The sequence below is a fragment of the Hyperolius riggenbachi genome, chromosome 3, assembly GCF_040937935.1.
Source record: "Hyperolius riggenbachi isolate aHypRig1 chromosome 3, aHypRig1.pri, whole genome shotgun sequence".
Classification (NCBI taxonomy): domain Eukaryota; kingdom Metazoa; phylum Chordata; class Amphibia; order Anura; family Hyperoliidae; genus Hyperolius; species Hyperolius riggenbachi.
This window is the reverse complement of record NC_090648.1, coordinates 257,160,905-257,174,618: the sequence shown is the minus strand read 5'-3', so window position 1 is coordinate 257,174,618 and position 13,714 is coordinate 257,160,905. Positions and strand designations below refer to the sequence as shown.

The 13,714-nt window shown below is 47.8% G+C and overlaps 1 protein-coding gene across 1 annotated transcript in view; it reads left to right on the top strand.

Moving 5' to 3' along the window:
- Window positions 1–253: 253 nt before the first annotated feature.
- Window positions 254–13,714, top strand: part of GNAI1 (G protein subunit alpha i1) — a 109,251-nt gene continuing 95,790 nt past the window's right edge. Inside the window, exon 1 of the mRNA XM_068276191.1 lies at window positions 254–696. Coding sequence (XP_068132292.1) covers window positions 579–696 — 118 coding nt within the window. The 5' untranslated portion in view covers window positions 254–578. The remainder of the gene's footprint in view (window positions 697–13,714) is intronic.

The following is a 13,714-nucleotide window of genomic DNA, read 5'->3' as shown; positions in this document are numbered from 1 at the left end:
TGACATTTAAATAAGGCTTCACGTCACTCGGCTCCGCTTTATATAGAGCGCGAGCAGTGACGTGTGTAGAACACGCCTACATCAGTAACCCTTTGCATGAAGTATCGCTCGGCGTGAGTGCTCAGCACAGCTACCTCTGCGAGAGGCGCTGCCCATCCGGCGCTTGTGTAGTTAAACGGAGCTGCAGCTATTCCTCCTGCCAATAGCGAGTGAGAGGTGGGCAGCCACCGCTCGCCTAATCCGGCCATCCGGGTACTGTAGAGTGAGTGGAAGGCTAGGCTAACTCTTGGGGTGTAGCCAGAGGGTTGGCGCATGCGCGGGAAGAGTGCCGTCATCGGTGGAGACTGGAGAGGAGTGAGCGACGCTCAGGGGACAGCAGCTGTAGAAGCCGGAGCCTGGGGAGGGAGCGTCTGGCCGGCTCCTCGGCATCATTAGCTCTCGTCAGCCGTACTCGCCTCCCTGGGGACATAGCGGCGTACATCGGCGGATTGCTGGTGCCTGTAGCGGCCCCCGCCCACCCCGAGCCGCCGGAGCCTAGCTGAGAGCCGCTGTGTGTGTGCATAGAGGAGGCTCCCATCATGGGATGTACGCTGAGCGCAGAGGACAAGGCGGCGGTGGAGAGGAGTAAAATGATTGACAGGAACCTGAGGGAGGATGGAGAGAAGGCTGCCCGGGAGGTCAAGCTGCTGCTGCTTGGTATGCTACTCATTCATTATCAGCTGCGTGCTTGGGGGGGGGGAGATGTTGGATGCCCCCGATCTGTGCCATGTGCCTGAGTTGCCAGGAGGCGAGGGAATTGCAGCCGCATTCCCATAGAGCAGAGCATACCCCCCTTTCCCAGTCATCCCTATTGTTGTCAGGCAGGGAGGCCTCCATCTCTCCACATTGCATGGCAGGCCTCCCTCCCTGACAGCTGCTGGATTGTGTTTTGCAATAAGCTGTGATTTACACCCAGAGAGAGAATACATGGGAGCAGGGTGCGGCATTGCTCCTCTTCATTTCATTTCTCCTGAATTAACTGTTTGCCTGCTTTTGAAGGAGTCTGATTGCACCGAGAAGCTGAGGGTGTGGTGTGTGTATAGTTTAAAAGCTGTAAATCTTCCAGTGCATCACAGAGGTTTAATTGCACAATATTCTATTTGATGATGGCTCATAGCAGTTTTGAAATGACCCCCCCCCAATCCCTATAATTGTATCAGTGATTGTTGTAGTCGGCTGATGTCACGTTTGATGCAGACAGATTCAGGCATGTAGCTTATCTGTGTGAGGATAGGTAGCTAGTTGGGTAACTAGATCTCATTATGAATTGCCATAGATGTGATCTGAATACCTAGTTTTGCGTGTTGTGTTTTTGTTTTGGTGGGGGTACATCTGTAACCAGAATTGGCAAAGGCTGAACTGTAATGTAACTTTGCACAGGCTTATCAGATTTAGAAAGCTGATTAATGCTTGATGGGGTTCTGCTTCAGCTCCTGCTTAATCCAGTTATCATGAATCTGAAACATACAAGAACCCCAAATGCAACTTCCCCTCATGGGGTAGTTGTGATGGGAGTAGTGCCAATGGTATTGGTGGTATTCATATATTTATTATTATTATTATTTTTTATATATAGCGCCGACATCTTACGCAGCGCTTTACATAGTAATGTCCTGTCACTTAACTTTCCCTCGGAGTAGCTTACAATCGAATCCCTATCATAGTCTTATGTCTATTTATTTATATACCACCAACATAATATGCAGCGCTGTAGAGTATGTCTTGTCACTAACTGTCCCTCAAAGGGGCTCACAATCTAGTCCCTACCATGGTCATATGTCTATGTATGTATCGTGTAGTGCATGTATGACAGTCTAGGGCCAATTGAATTTAGGGGGAAACCAATTATCTTATCTGTATGTTTTTGGGATGTGGGAGGAAACCAGAGTGCCCTGAGGAAATCCACACTGACACGTGGAGAACATACATGCAAGACGAGAGCACTAACCACTACGCAATCGTGCTGCCTGTAGTAGGCATTGCATAGAGGATTTATTAAAGGTACTGTAATTGTTTTTTGTGATGGTCAGGTTGATGATAATTTAGAAAATGTTGAAGACTAAAGTCTGGAATTATTTAATGTCTACCTTTTTTCTGTCCTGTTTGCACTTTGGCTGTGTTCTCCTGTCTCCTTGAGCTGGCATTTACAACACTTATCTCTGGAAGAGAAAGTAGTACTTTGGGATAAGCTATTATCAGTACTTTCTAATTTTGACAGTAGTATTCTTTTAATGCTGAGAAAGTGTTTCTCTTAATAGACAATTAGCGTTGTGGTTAATAGCTTCCTGCATTGGGAAAGTTTTTTTCAAGGTGATTTTGATATATTTTCTGCTTGTCCTGGAATACTTACCAGTACTTCATTTTTACTTAAAATGTTTTTTTTATGTGAGAAATACTGTGATCCAGAAAACCTTATGTTCAGCAAATAGGATTTCAAATTTGTCCCACTAGTGAATCTGGTTGGTGTCTTTGAATTGGAACTTTTATAGTGTACATTTTTTTATGGCGTTGGAATCTTTTTTTAATACTTTGCCAGTAGATGAATAACTAATGCTGGGTACACACCATAAGTTTTTCCTCTCGATAGATGGATTTGGGATTAGGGAGTAACAAGGTGCCCAGTTAATCTTGTTCACACGGATGTTTGGCAAGCAATGCAGTCACTGCTTGCTAACTGTTCTGTGGAACCATTAGGGCCTGAGCCCACTAACGCAGTTTTGCCCGCTTTTCAGCATCTGTAACATTGTGTTGCTGAAAAGCGGACACAACTGCATTAGTGAACTCAGGCCTTTAGGGGGTTTGTAGGCAGCTGTAGTGTTAAGTATAGATGGAGGGACTCATGGGTGTATCTGACAACCTGCAATAAGGTGCATGCAGCATCTGCCAATCACTTGCTAACTCGTGTCTAATGCTAGGTGCACACAACGCAATTTTCTGACGGATTTAAGCGGAATATAACCCTGCATTTCAACTTTGCTCTAAAACATTATTTACAGCATATTATATGCAAAAAGCATTTTTTTTTTTTTTTTTTTTTTACTAGACCAGAATTGGAAGGGTTAAACACAGGTTTAAAGTTCTGTGGAGAGATATGCAGAAGTTCAGATTGTTACATTCTATTTAGTTAAATGTATCTATTGAGAAATGTTACACACTCTTTGGCTGTCCTCCAGCTCCTTCTCTGTCAGAGACAGTCACATTCAACACTTAAGCTAAGTACCCACGGGGGTACAATTGTAGCTGTCGCCGCACACGGGAGCGTGTGCGCGACAGTTCGGCGACAGCTCGTCGCCAAATCCCTCTGCATCCACACGGCAGCAGAGGGATTAGCGATGCGGCGGAAGCTGTCGCCGAGTTTCCTCCCCCCCCCGCCGGAAGCTCCGTGTGGTGTGTGTGGTTTGCTGTCGCTAGCCCGCATCCACATGCGGGGCTAGCGACAGTTCCGGCGAGGTTGCGGCGACGACTGTAGCCGGCGATTGAACATGTCAATCGCCTGGCGACAGCTCCGACGGGCGACGGTTCGGGGCGCGCGCATCATACACACGGGGGAACTGTCGCCGCAACACGCGCGTGCCACGCGGTTGCGGCGACGGCCGTCCCCCGTGAGTATGGGCCTTTAGATACATTTATGTAAACAAAATGTATCTGTCAGCTTCGGATGCGTCTGCAGAAATCTCCAGGAACTTTAAAGGACTTACGAGGCGAAAATGCTAAAAAAAGTAAATTATCTGCCTCATCTTTTATGGCACGGAGGACGCCGTCCGCGCCCTCCGTGCCGATCCGCCGGGTCCCCCCGCTCATTAGCCCCCCGGGCCGGCTGCCGACCCCACGGCCCGGGTCGGGCTCTCCTGCCACCCGCAATATGGCCGCTTCCTTTGGCCGCGGCTGCGCAGTCCGCCTGGCCGCGAGTGCGGCTGTGCAGCTCTAGGGCCAGCCCCCCTGATCCACGCTACGTAGCGTGGATCAGGGGGGGCTGGCCCTAGAGCTGCGCAGCCGCACTCGCGGCCAGGCGGACTGCGCAGCCGCGGCCAAAGGAAGCGGCCATATTGCGGGTGGCAGGAGAGCCCGACCCGGGCCGTGGGGTCGGCAGCCGGCCCGGGGGGCTAATGAGCGGGGGGACCCGGCGGATCGGCACGGAGGGCGCGGACGGCGTCCTCCGTGCCATAAAAGATGAGGCAGGTAATTTACTTTTTTTAGCATTTTCGCCTCGTAAGTCCTTTAAAGAGACTCTGTAACATCAAAAACATCCCCTGGGGGGTACTCACCTCGGGTGGGGGAAGCCTCCGGATCCTAATGAGGCTTCCCACGCCGTCCTCTGTCCCACGGGGGTCTCGCTGCAGCCCTCCGAACAGCCGGCGACAGACCCGACTGACAGTTCAATATTTTCCTTTGCTGGCTCCAGCGGGGGCGCTGTGGCTGCTTTCGGCTCCGAACTACACGGAAATACCCAATCTCAGTCGGGTCCGCTCTACTGCGCAGGTGCCAGAAACTTGCGCCTGCGCAGTAGAGCAGACCCGACGGCGATCGGGTATTTCCACCTACTTCGGAGCCGACAGCCGTCAGAGCGCCTGCGCAGGAGCCAGGAAGGTAAATATTGACGTCATCTTTCACGGAGGGCTGCAGCGAGACCCCTGAGGGACGGAGGACGGCGTGGGAAGCCTCATTAGGATCCGGAGGCTTCCCCCACCCGAGGTGAGTACCCCCCAGGGGATGTTTTGATGTTACAGATCCTCTTTAAAGCCCTGTGTAACCCTTCCAATGCTGGTCTAGTAAAAAAAAAATATGCTGGTTGCATATAAAATACTGTAAATAATGTTTTAGAGCAAAGTTGAAATGCAGGGTTATATTCCGCTTTTACTGTCAGATTGACTATTTCTAACATGTCCGATCGATTTTCTATAGAAGTGAATAGAAAATTGATTGGAAAATCAGATCGGACATGTAGTAAATAATTGATCTGACAATGAAACTGTAAGAAAATGTCATCGTGTGTACCTAGCATTACACTTAGAGACACTGAAGCGAGACTAAATCTCGCTTCAGGTCTTATATACAGCAGGGGCACGTGTGCCCCTGCTAAAACGCCGCTATCCCGCGGCTAAACGGGGGTCCCTTCACCCCCAACCCACCCCCCGCAAAAGATGGTCGGCAAGTTGGTCGTGGGGATTGTCTTCCTGGAGGCAGGGCTAACGGCTGCAGCCCTGCCTCCAGTCGCGTCTTTCAGACGCGCATCGCCGCCTCTCCCCCGCCCCTCTCAGTGAAGGATGACTGAGAGGGGCGGGAGAGAGGCGGAGATACGCGTCTGACAGACACGCATGGGGCAGGGCTGCGGCGGTTAGCCCTGCCCCAACCAGGAAGCGCTCCCCCGCTGCACGGAGGGGGTTTGGGGGGACAGGGACCCCCGTTAAGCCGCGCTATAGCGGCGTTTTAGCAGGGGCACGCATGCCCCTGCTAGCTATGAGGTCTGAAGCAAGATCTATTCTCGCTTCAGACTCTCTTTAAAGAAGTCATCAGGGAAAACTTGATAAAATAAGTGCTACTTACCGGGGGCTTCCTTCAGCCCCAAGCTCCCAGCATGTCCCTCGCCGCAGCTCTCCCCGCAGCCGTTCGCCGCAGCTCCGTCCCGGCGATGACATCAGGGCGACCACCAGGTCGGCCTGTACTGCGCCTGCGCTGTCATGTCAATCACCGCTACGTGGGCTGGAGTGGATTGCACAGGCGCTGTAGTTCTGTGACTGCGCAGTCCGCTCCGGGCCACGTGGCGGTGATTGACAGCGCCGCTTGCGCAGGCCGACCTGGAGGTCGCTCTGACGGCATTGCCGGGCACCGGGACAGAGCTGTGGCGAACGGCTGCGGGGAGAGCTGCAGGGAGGGGCATGCCAGGAGCTTATTTTATTAAGTTTTCCCTGATGACTCCTTTAAGGTAGGCATACATCTAGCAATGATGGGCAGATTCGACCAAGAGACAAATCTCTCTCTAATTAAATCTGATTAGAGAGAGATCTGCCGGCTGCCCATACACCGCAGGCCAATTACCGATCAATTTCATGCTGAAATCGGTCTGGAATCTGCTTTTTGATGCCGCATCCACCACCTCGCCGGTCCGTTTTGCACCTCCAGGAGTCCAGTGCAATAAACATTACCTGTCCGTTGCCACCGCCTGGGTACATTTGGGTTTGCGACGTTACACATGGGCCCATGTTACTCCAGCAACCACGTGGGTCGCGTGTGAGGAGCCAGCGGACAGGTAATATATACTTCACTGGGCACTAGGGGGGATAGCGCATGGGGGTTTCTTAGCATTTGTCACTCATCCCGATATCGCTTGCCGTTTACCACCACGCACCCGATCGACTACGACCTGAGATTGCCTGAAATTGGCAGCATCATCGATCAGGCATGCACTTAGCACCAATTTTAATTCAATAACAATTATCGGATTGGCTGATCGATTGGCTGCCAGGTTGATTGATGTATGGTCACCTTTACACAAAGTTCAGTTGGTGTTTACCCTTAATGCCTCTATCTTGTGCATCATACAGCATCTGACTACAAAACCGATCCCATTAAATCAACAGTTACAAATTACCAACTGTGTATGTGAACTTAGCTTTGAACTATATCAGTTGCTCAGTTTACTGTTGCTTGATATGATTGTTTCAGGTGACTGTTAGGAATGAATGCTTCATGCCTGCTATACACCATGAAATTTCCCATCAGATGGACAGATCAAATCGATAATTACTGACAGGTCCGATATTTCTTATTTTACAGATTGATTTTGTATGACGTGATCGGAAAATCAATCACAAAAACAATTAAATCAGACCGGACCTATAGGAAAGCTTCGATTTGACCCATCTTATCTGATGGGAAATTGCATGGTGTGTACCAGGCATATTGCAGTTTGTTCCTGGCTGAGTAGGTATTTTGTACTATGGAGAGGTTTGAGGATACACAAGAAGGTGACAGACTATGGGACTTCAAAAGTAAAGCTACATACACACTGAAAAATTGTGTGAAACGACAGCTGAACAATGTTTCCATGATATCTTTCCAGATAGCCATGTGATCTGATGCGAGCATTTTAACAGGGCTGTGGAGTCAGAACAAATTTGGCTACTTATAGTTGGGTTCGGTGGTTTCATAAACTGAGTAGTTGGAGTCGGATGATTTTTTTGTCCCGACTCCACAGCCCTGCATTTTAAGACTATATGCAATATTCTACAAGCTTTATAGGCAACCTGAAGTGAGACTGGTATGGAGGGTGACATTTTTTATTTCCATTGAAAAAATGCAGATTGCCTGTCTGACCTGCTGATCCTCTGCCTTTAAACCGCATCTACACGAGTAGATGCGGCCGCGATGCTCCTTATCAATCGAGCCGCTGATGCGGCTCGATTGATAAGATCAGACAGGACGGATCTCCCCACCGCCGATTCCCGGCTCGCTCCCCGCGAGGGGACAATGGCAGGGAATCGTGCGGGAGATAAGCGGGGACGAGCGGGGAATCGAATGCGGCGAGCAGGGATGCGGAAGAGGCGATCCGGCGGCTAATCGAGCCGCCGGATCGCTGCAATATGGCATGGTGTAGATGGGGCTTTAGCCATAGGCCCTGACCAAGCATGCAGGTCAGATGTTTCTGACAAAAATCTAATTGTATTAGCCACATGCTTGTTTCATGTGTGTGATTCAGACACAACTGCCCAGAAAGGTTAGTAGGCCTGCGAGGCAACTGGTATTATTTGAAAGGCAATATGACAGCCTCCATCAGGTACCCTTTAAGATAAAGGGGGGGGGGGGGGGGAGGTAACATAAAGGCCTTTTTTTTTATTACTGCCAAAGCTTAAGAATTTTAAAGCTATTTTAAGATGGTCTTTTGGTAACAAAACAGAGCTGGACAGGAACTGACACTACCCTGTAGTCCATCCCAGCCTGTCATTGCCAACACAATTCCCATGGCATGTCTTCTGTATAAGTTTCACCGGAGCAACATGTCAGCCAGATTCTTAGCCCTTCCTTCTTGCAGAAAAAGGCCTCTGCCTTTTCTTTATCCCATAAAGAGAAGGCCATTGCCATTTTCCGCAAGGAGTTTGAGCTATGCCTGGAACCAAATTAATGAGGAGTTGCAGTGAATCTTATTGAATCATAGTGATCAGGAGGTCGTCTGACAATAACTGCTTCTGACCGATGTACAGAACTCGGCTGTACAGAACTCGGCTAACTTTGGACAGCAGAGATCTGTGGGGAGGGGGGAGCGTGCTATTGTGTCCGGTTGTTTGGGAGCCAGCAGCAAAACTGCGACGCATCAGGCTTGGGCAGCCACAAGTGCAGTGTAGTTTTACCTATTGGCTAGACCTGAACGATTTCAGGAAAAGATTGAATTGCACGATTTTTGTCAAATTGCGATTCTGTACACGATTTTTGCTATACAACGATGGATCAGATCGCTCCGACCATCCAGTCGCTCTCTACCTGGCGGGGGACAGTCTGCGACAATTACTATTACTCCGTGCCCCTCTCTGCCTGTCCCATGTGTGCTGCCTTCCTATCTATACACTGCTCAGTACTGTGGCATGACAGCAGTGACTCCCCATGTAACCTATGAGTGCTCAGGGGAGGTGGTGAGTGTAATAGTTGTGTGAAGCAGTGGTTGGGTGATTATTAGAAGCTGTCCAGCCAGCAGCAGCGAGGTGACATTTTCAGCGTCGGTTACTATCATTCTCTAACCAGCAGCACACATGGGACAGGCAGAGAGGGGCACGCAGTAATAGTAATTGTCGCAGACTGTCCCCCGCCAGGTAGAGAGTGGACAGAAATGTTAGTTAATTACTGTGTTAATGGCTCCCTGGGCAGCGCCGCGTCTCCGAATCTTTTATTCTTCCGGGGGTAGGGGCGGGAACAGCCTTCCTTCCCCAGTCTTCCCATTCACCAGCCTGACTCCTCCTGAGAGGGGAGGGGGCATGGTCCTCCTCTCCAGCGCCTACAGGGGAAAGTTTCTGTTTTGTTTACACACTGAGGGAGCAGAGTAATGTACCAGCGGCAGAGAAAACCGCAGCTCTGACTATCTCAAGATCGTCTTACCCTTGATAACGATTTTCGGTTTAAAACGGTTTATCGGCAGTCCTGAACCAGTAAAACAGACTGGGTTGGGGCATTCTAACGTTTAAGAATTTGCATACCTCTGTTTTTATATTCACCCGAGATACATTTCATCTAAACTCAGGATATAGCTGTAGAGTAGCTGTTAAATATAATTGTAAAGTAGCCCTGGGTATGAGTACATGTAGAGGATGCAGACTGGAACAAAGAACAGGTCAGGCCCTAGGCAACCTAACCATGGCTATATCTAAGCATGATGTGCAGGTACTCTGCAGGAGAATGAGGGGATTCTTCCTCCAATACACATTCTTCACGCATGATCTGAATCAGGTTTACAGGTAATAGACACCACCTCTGCACTCCATATGCAAAATATTCTGAGTGGATTAACAGCTATGCAGGGAGTGCATATAGACAGTGTAGTACCACTGTATAATCACCAACCCCAAATTTAACAACCTATCAAATTAAAGTGTAACTGAGATGGGGAGCAATAAAAAAAAAAATACCTAGGGCTTCCTCCGTCCTTATCACTCCCTTGTTGACCTCCTCGTTCGTCCGCAACTGGCCCCGGAAAATCCTTGGCATAGTCCGGCCAGGCACGCTCCCCCGTTCTGCCGCCGCAGTTGTACTAAGCAGGCGCAGAATGTTCCAGGCGATTTGAATGCGGCGGGAGCGTGATTTTAAAAATATGGTTTTTTGATAGGTCTATTTTATTTTCCTTGACTAAGCACTGCTATTACTGTATCTACAAGTTATTTATGGTGACCATTATCCGAGAAATAGAACATTTTATCAGACTTTTTTTTTTTCTTCCTCTTAATTACAGACTACAGGTACCTAAAATGTGCGCCAACTCTACAGCCCTGTGGGGGTTTTTTTTCCTTGGTTTTTTTTGTGGGGGAAGGGGGTGAGGGGGGGGGGGGGATATTTTGCTTAGGTACAGATGCTTTCTCCTCTCCCAGAGTAGTATGTGCTAATTTTACTCAAGGCTGTGGTAAATGGCCCAATTAATTCTTTCAGTGTCCATCAGTGAGCTCTGGTCAACCCTTTTCCTGGAGCTTTTATTTTTTTTGTGGTAATGCTGTACATAAGGAATTGATCAGTGACTCTTCCTCCTCATACCAAGCTGTGCTATTTACTGACCCATGCAAGGCTTTGCAGTGGGGATATTTACAATTTCCTTACTGATTCCTTTAGTTTTTATCCCTCCCTAATGCTGGGAATACACGTTGCGTTTTTGCCTTCGTTTTAGCCTTCGATTCGTTCAGTAATCGAATCGAGTGTTGAAAACGTATGTGAAAATAGTCATAATCTCATTATAGTTTCGATTAATAGACCCCAAAAACGAACGACTAGTGATCAAACATGTTTGATATTATCTCTCTTTATCCATCTAATCGAGCCATTGGTAGGCTTGATGGCTGTTCAGATCGATTATATGTTCGTTTATGTTAGTCCGTCCCTGTAAAAAGGGATTTTCGTTTCGTTTCTTTGCAGCCTTCGATTATTGGAAAAACGAAACCATCAGAATCGGAAAAAAAAAAACCAAACCGTGGGTGGTGATATTAACCGTACGTTCGATTATTTCGGGAACGAAAAGGACAAAAGGCACAATCGAAACGAAGGCTAAAACGAAGGCAAAAACGAAACGTGTATTCCCAGCATAAGCTACAAATGGTTTCCTTCTGTTTGAACCTAAAGTGTTAAAACATTCATTGTTGAAAACCTGTGACAAGGCCTTAGGGCATGATTGCATACAACAAAGGAAAGCCAATGTCCTGCAGTTATTTGGTTGCACACATTAGTGCCAGAAGATGACCTTGGTTTTATACTGCAAGTCAAAAGTTTGGAAGTACCCTACCCATTTCTTGGCCAGGTTGTCATAGTACATTGATATAGCATTGAAATATTTTTCATTACTCCCAACCGAGTGCTTTCACTAATTTTGGGGAAAGCTAAGTAACCTAGAATATTGCAGAGTTTGTCAGTTGTCCCTGTGTATATGTGGGTTTCCTCCGGGCACTATGATTTCCTCCCAAAACATTACAGGGAAAGTTAATTGGCCTTCCCCCCCCCCCCCCCCCCCCCCCCCCAATAGGCTCTATAGTGGACTTATGACTATAGCAGGGATTAGACACAAGCAGACACAGAACATTTATACCGCACTTTTCTCCTGGTGGACTCAAAACACCAGAGCTGTAGCCAAATGGACACACTATAGGCCAGTGGTCCTCAAACTAAGGCCCGCGGGCCGAATGCGGCCCCCTGAGGCTTTTTCACAGACACCCCCCAAACACAAAATAACTTATAGATGTGTCCCACTGCACCTTTAAATATCGGCGACCCTTATCTAGAATAGCAGTGCTGGTCCCACCTATCCACATACTATAGAAGCCAGTGAGCAGTCATTTGCTGGCTTCCAATTCTGCATCAGGTGACACTGCTGTCGAACTGGACAGCAGGTTGTCCCCTGGGTATTCTTTACTGTCTGGTGCACAAATACTTTCTTTGGGTGCCGCATGGCTGAGTGACTGCTGCTGGGAGTTCTCCTCCGGGCATGATTGAGGGAATCAATACCTAGATTCAATGTAATGTTTTTTCAGCATCATTTTATGTATGTTCTGGCCCCCCCAGCAGTCTGATGTACGTTGACCCAGCCCTTGACCGAAAAAGTTTGGGGAGCCCTGCTATAGGCAGTAGCAGTGTTAGGAAGTCTTGCCCAAGTTCTTCTACTGAATAGGTGCTGGCTTACTGAACAGGAAGAGCTGAGATTTGAACACAGGTCTCCTGTGTCAGAGGCAGTGAACCCCTGTGACAGATTTAGTGCCAAGATTATATTCTTTATACAGCGCTGTGGTAAATGTAGATGCTATACATCTATACATTAGGGGGGCAGTGGCAGGGCGGATGCGGCGAGCTCAGTCGATTCCCTTAAGATTTAATGCTTAAATCAAACGGGAATCGGCTTGCAGTATATGGGCAGCTTCAACAAAGACAAATTTATCTCTAATCAGATTTGTTTAGAGATGAACTTGTCTTTGTCGAATCTGCCCGTAATCTTCTGATGTATGGGCACCTCAAGAGTAATGCCCAGTACGCAGTTGTTGCATTAGTGAAGTTCGGCTGCTTTATTCTGCAATGTGACACAATTTTAATCTGGATTACAGTAAATAAAGATTTTCATTTATTTAAACTGTAATACAATCCAACAAGTTAATTTGAGTGTAAGCACAAGTAGCTATTGTTTAAGTCTAGGACCAATTCCATGTAATTAGATACATGACATGGTAAAAACAAACAGTAGGGTTTTAGGTGATTTTAGGCCTAAAACCCTACTGTTTGTTTTTACCAAATTTTAGGTGATTTAAAGAGAACCCGAGGTGTGTTTAAAGAATGTTATCTGCATACAGAGGCTGGATCTGCCTATACAGCCCAGCCTCTGTTGCTATCCCAAACCCCACTAAGGTCCCCCTGCACTCTGCAATCCTTCATAAATCACAGCCATGCTGTGAGGCTGTGTTTACATCTGTAGTGTCAGTCTCAGCTGTTCCCCCGCCTCCTGCATAGCTCCGGTCCCTGCCCCCGTCCCTTCCCTCCAATCAGCAGGGAGGGAAGGGATGCAGGCGGAGACTGGAGTTCTGCAGGAGGCGGGGAGAGCAGCAGACTGACACTATAGAGATAAACACAGCCAGCTCTGACAAGCTGTTTGTCAGCAGCGTGGCTGTGATTTATGAGGGATTGCAGAGTGCAGGGGGACCTTAGGGGGGTTTGGGATAGCAACAGAGGCTGGGCTGTATAGGCAGATCCAGCCTCTGTATGCAGATAATATTCTTCAAACCCACCTCTGGTTCTCTTTAAGGACAAATTCAATTGAACGTGACTTGAATTTGGGCTTCTTAAGGTGGCCACTTACTATCTAATTTCTAGCGAAAAATCATTAGAGTGATCAGATAATTCTGATCAGAAGTGAAATCGTTCACTACACCATCAATGAACCAATCTTTGCTTCCTATCTATCACAACCAACAAGAAAATCCAAATTTTGGTTTGACGAAAATCCAATTGGATGATTATTTTTATAATCCTTAGTAGTCGATTGTGCCCATCAATGGAGATTATTTACAAACAATTCGGATTAGAATTTCTGATTGCTCAAATGATTTTTCACTAGAAATTGGACAGTTAGTGGCCACCTTTTATTTATGTTAGGTACACACACCATTCAAGTTCCCGGCAGATCGACCGGTTGAAACAGTTATGTCCTAACATGCCCGATCAGCTGCTGATCGATAAGGGGATTGATGTTCCACTCACTACTGCATAAAATCTATCCTGTTATCGATCAGGAAATGATTAGGCATGTAAGGAAATAATTGTTTCGGCCCATTGATCTGCTGGGAAATTGAATGGCGTGTACCTGGCATGAGCAGTGTAAATTACAATTTGGTTCAGTTTGGTTAGGCCCCGTTCACACTTGCGTTTTGCCATGCAAACGGACCGGATCCTGATCGGATCAGGACCTGATCCGGATCGGAACCGTATGGTTCCGATACGAATCCGGTCCGTTTGC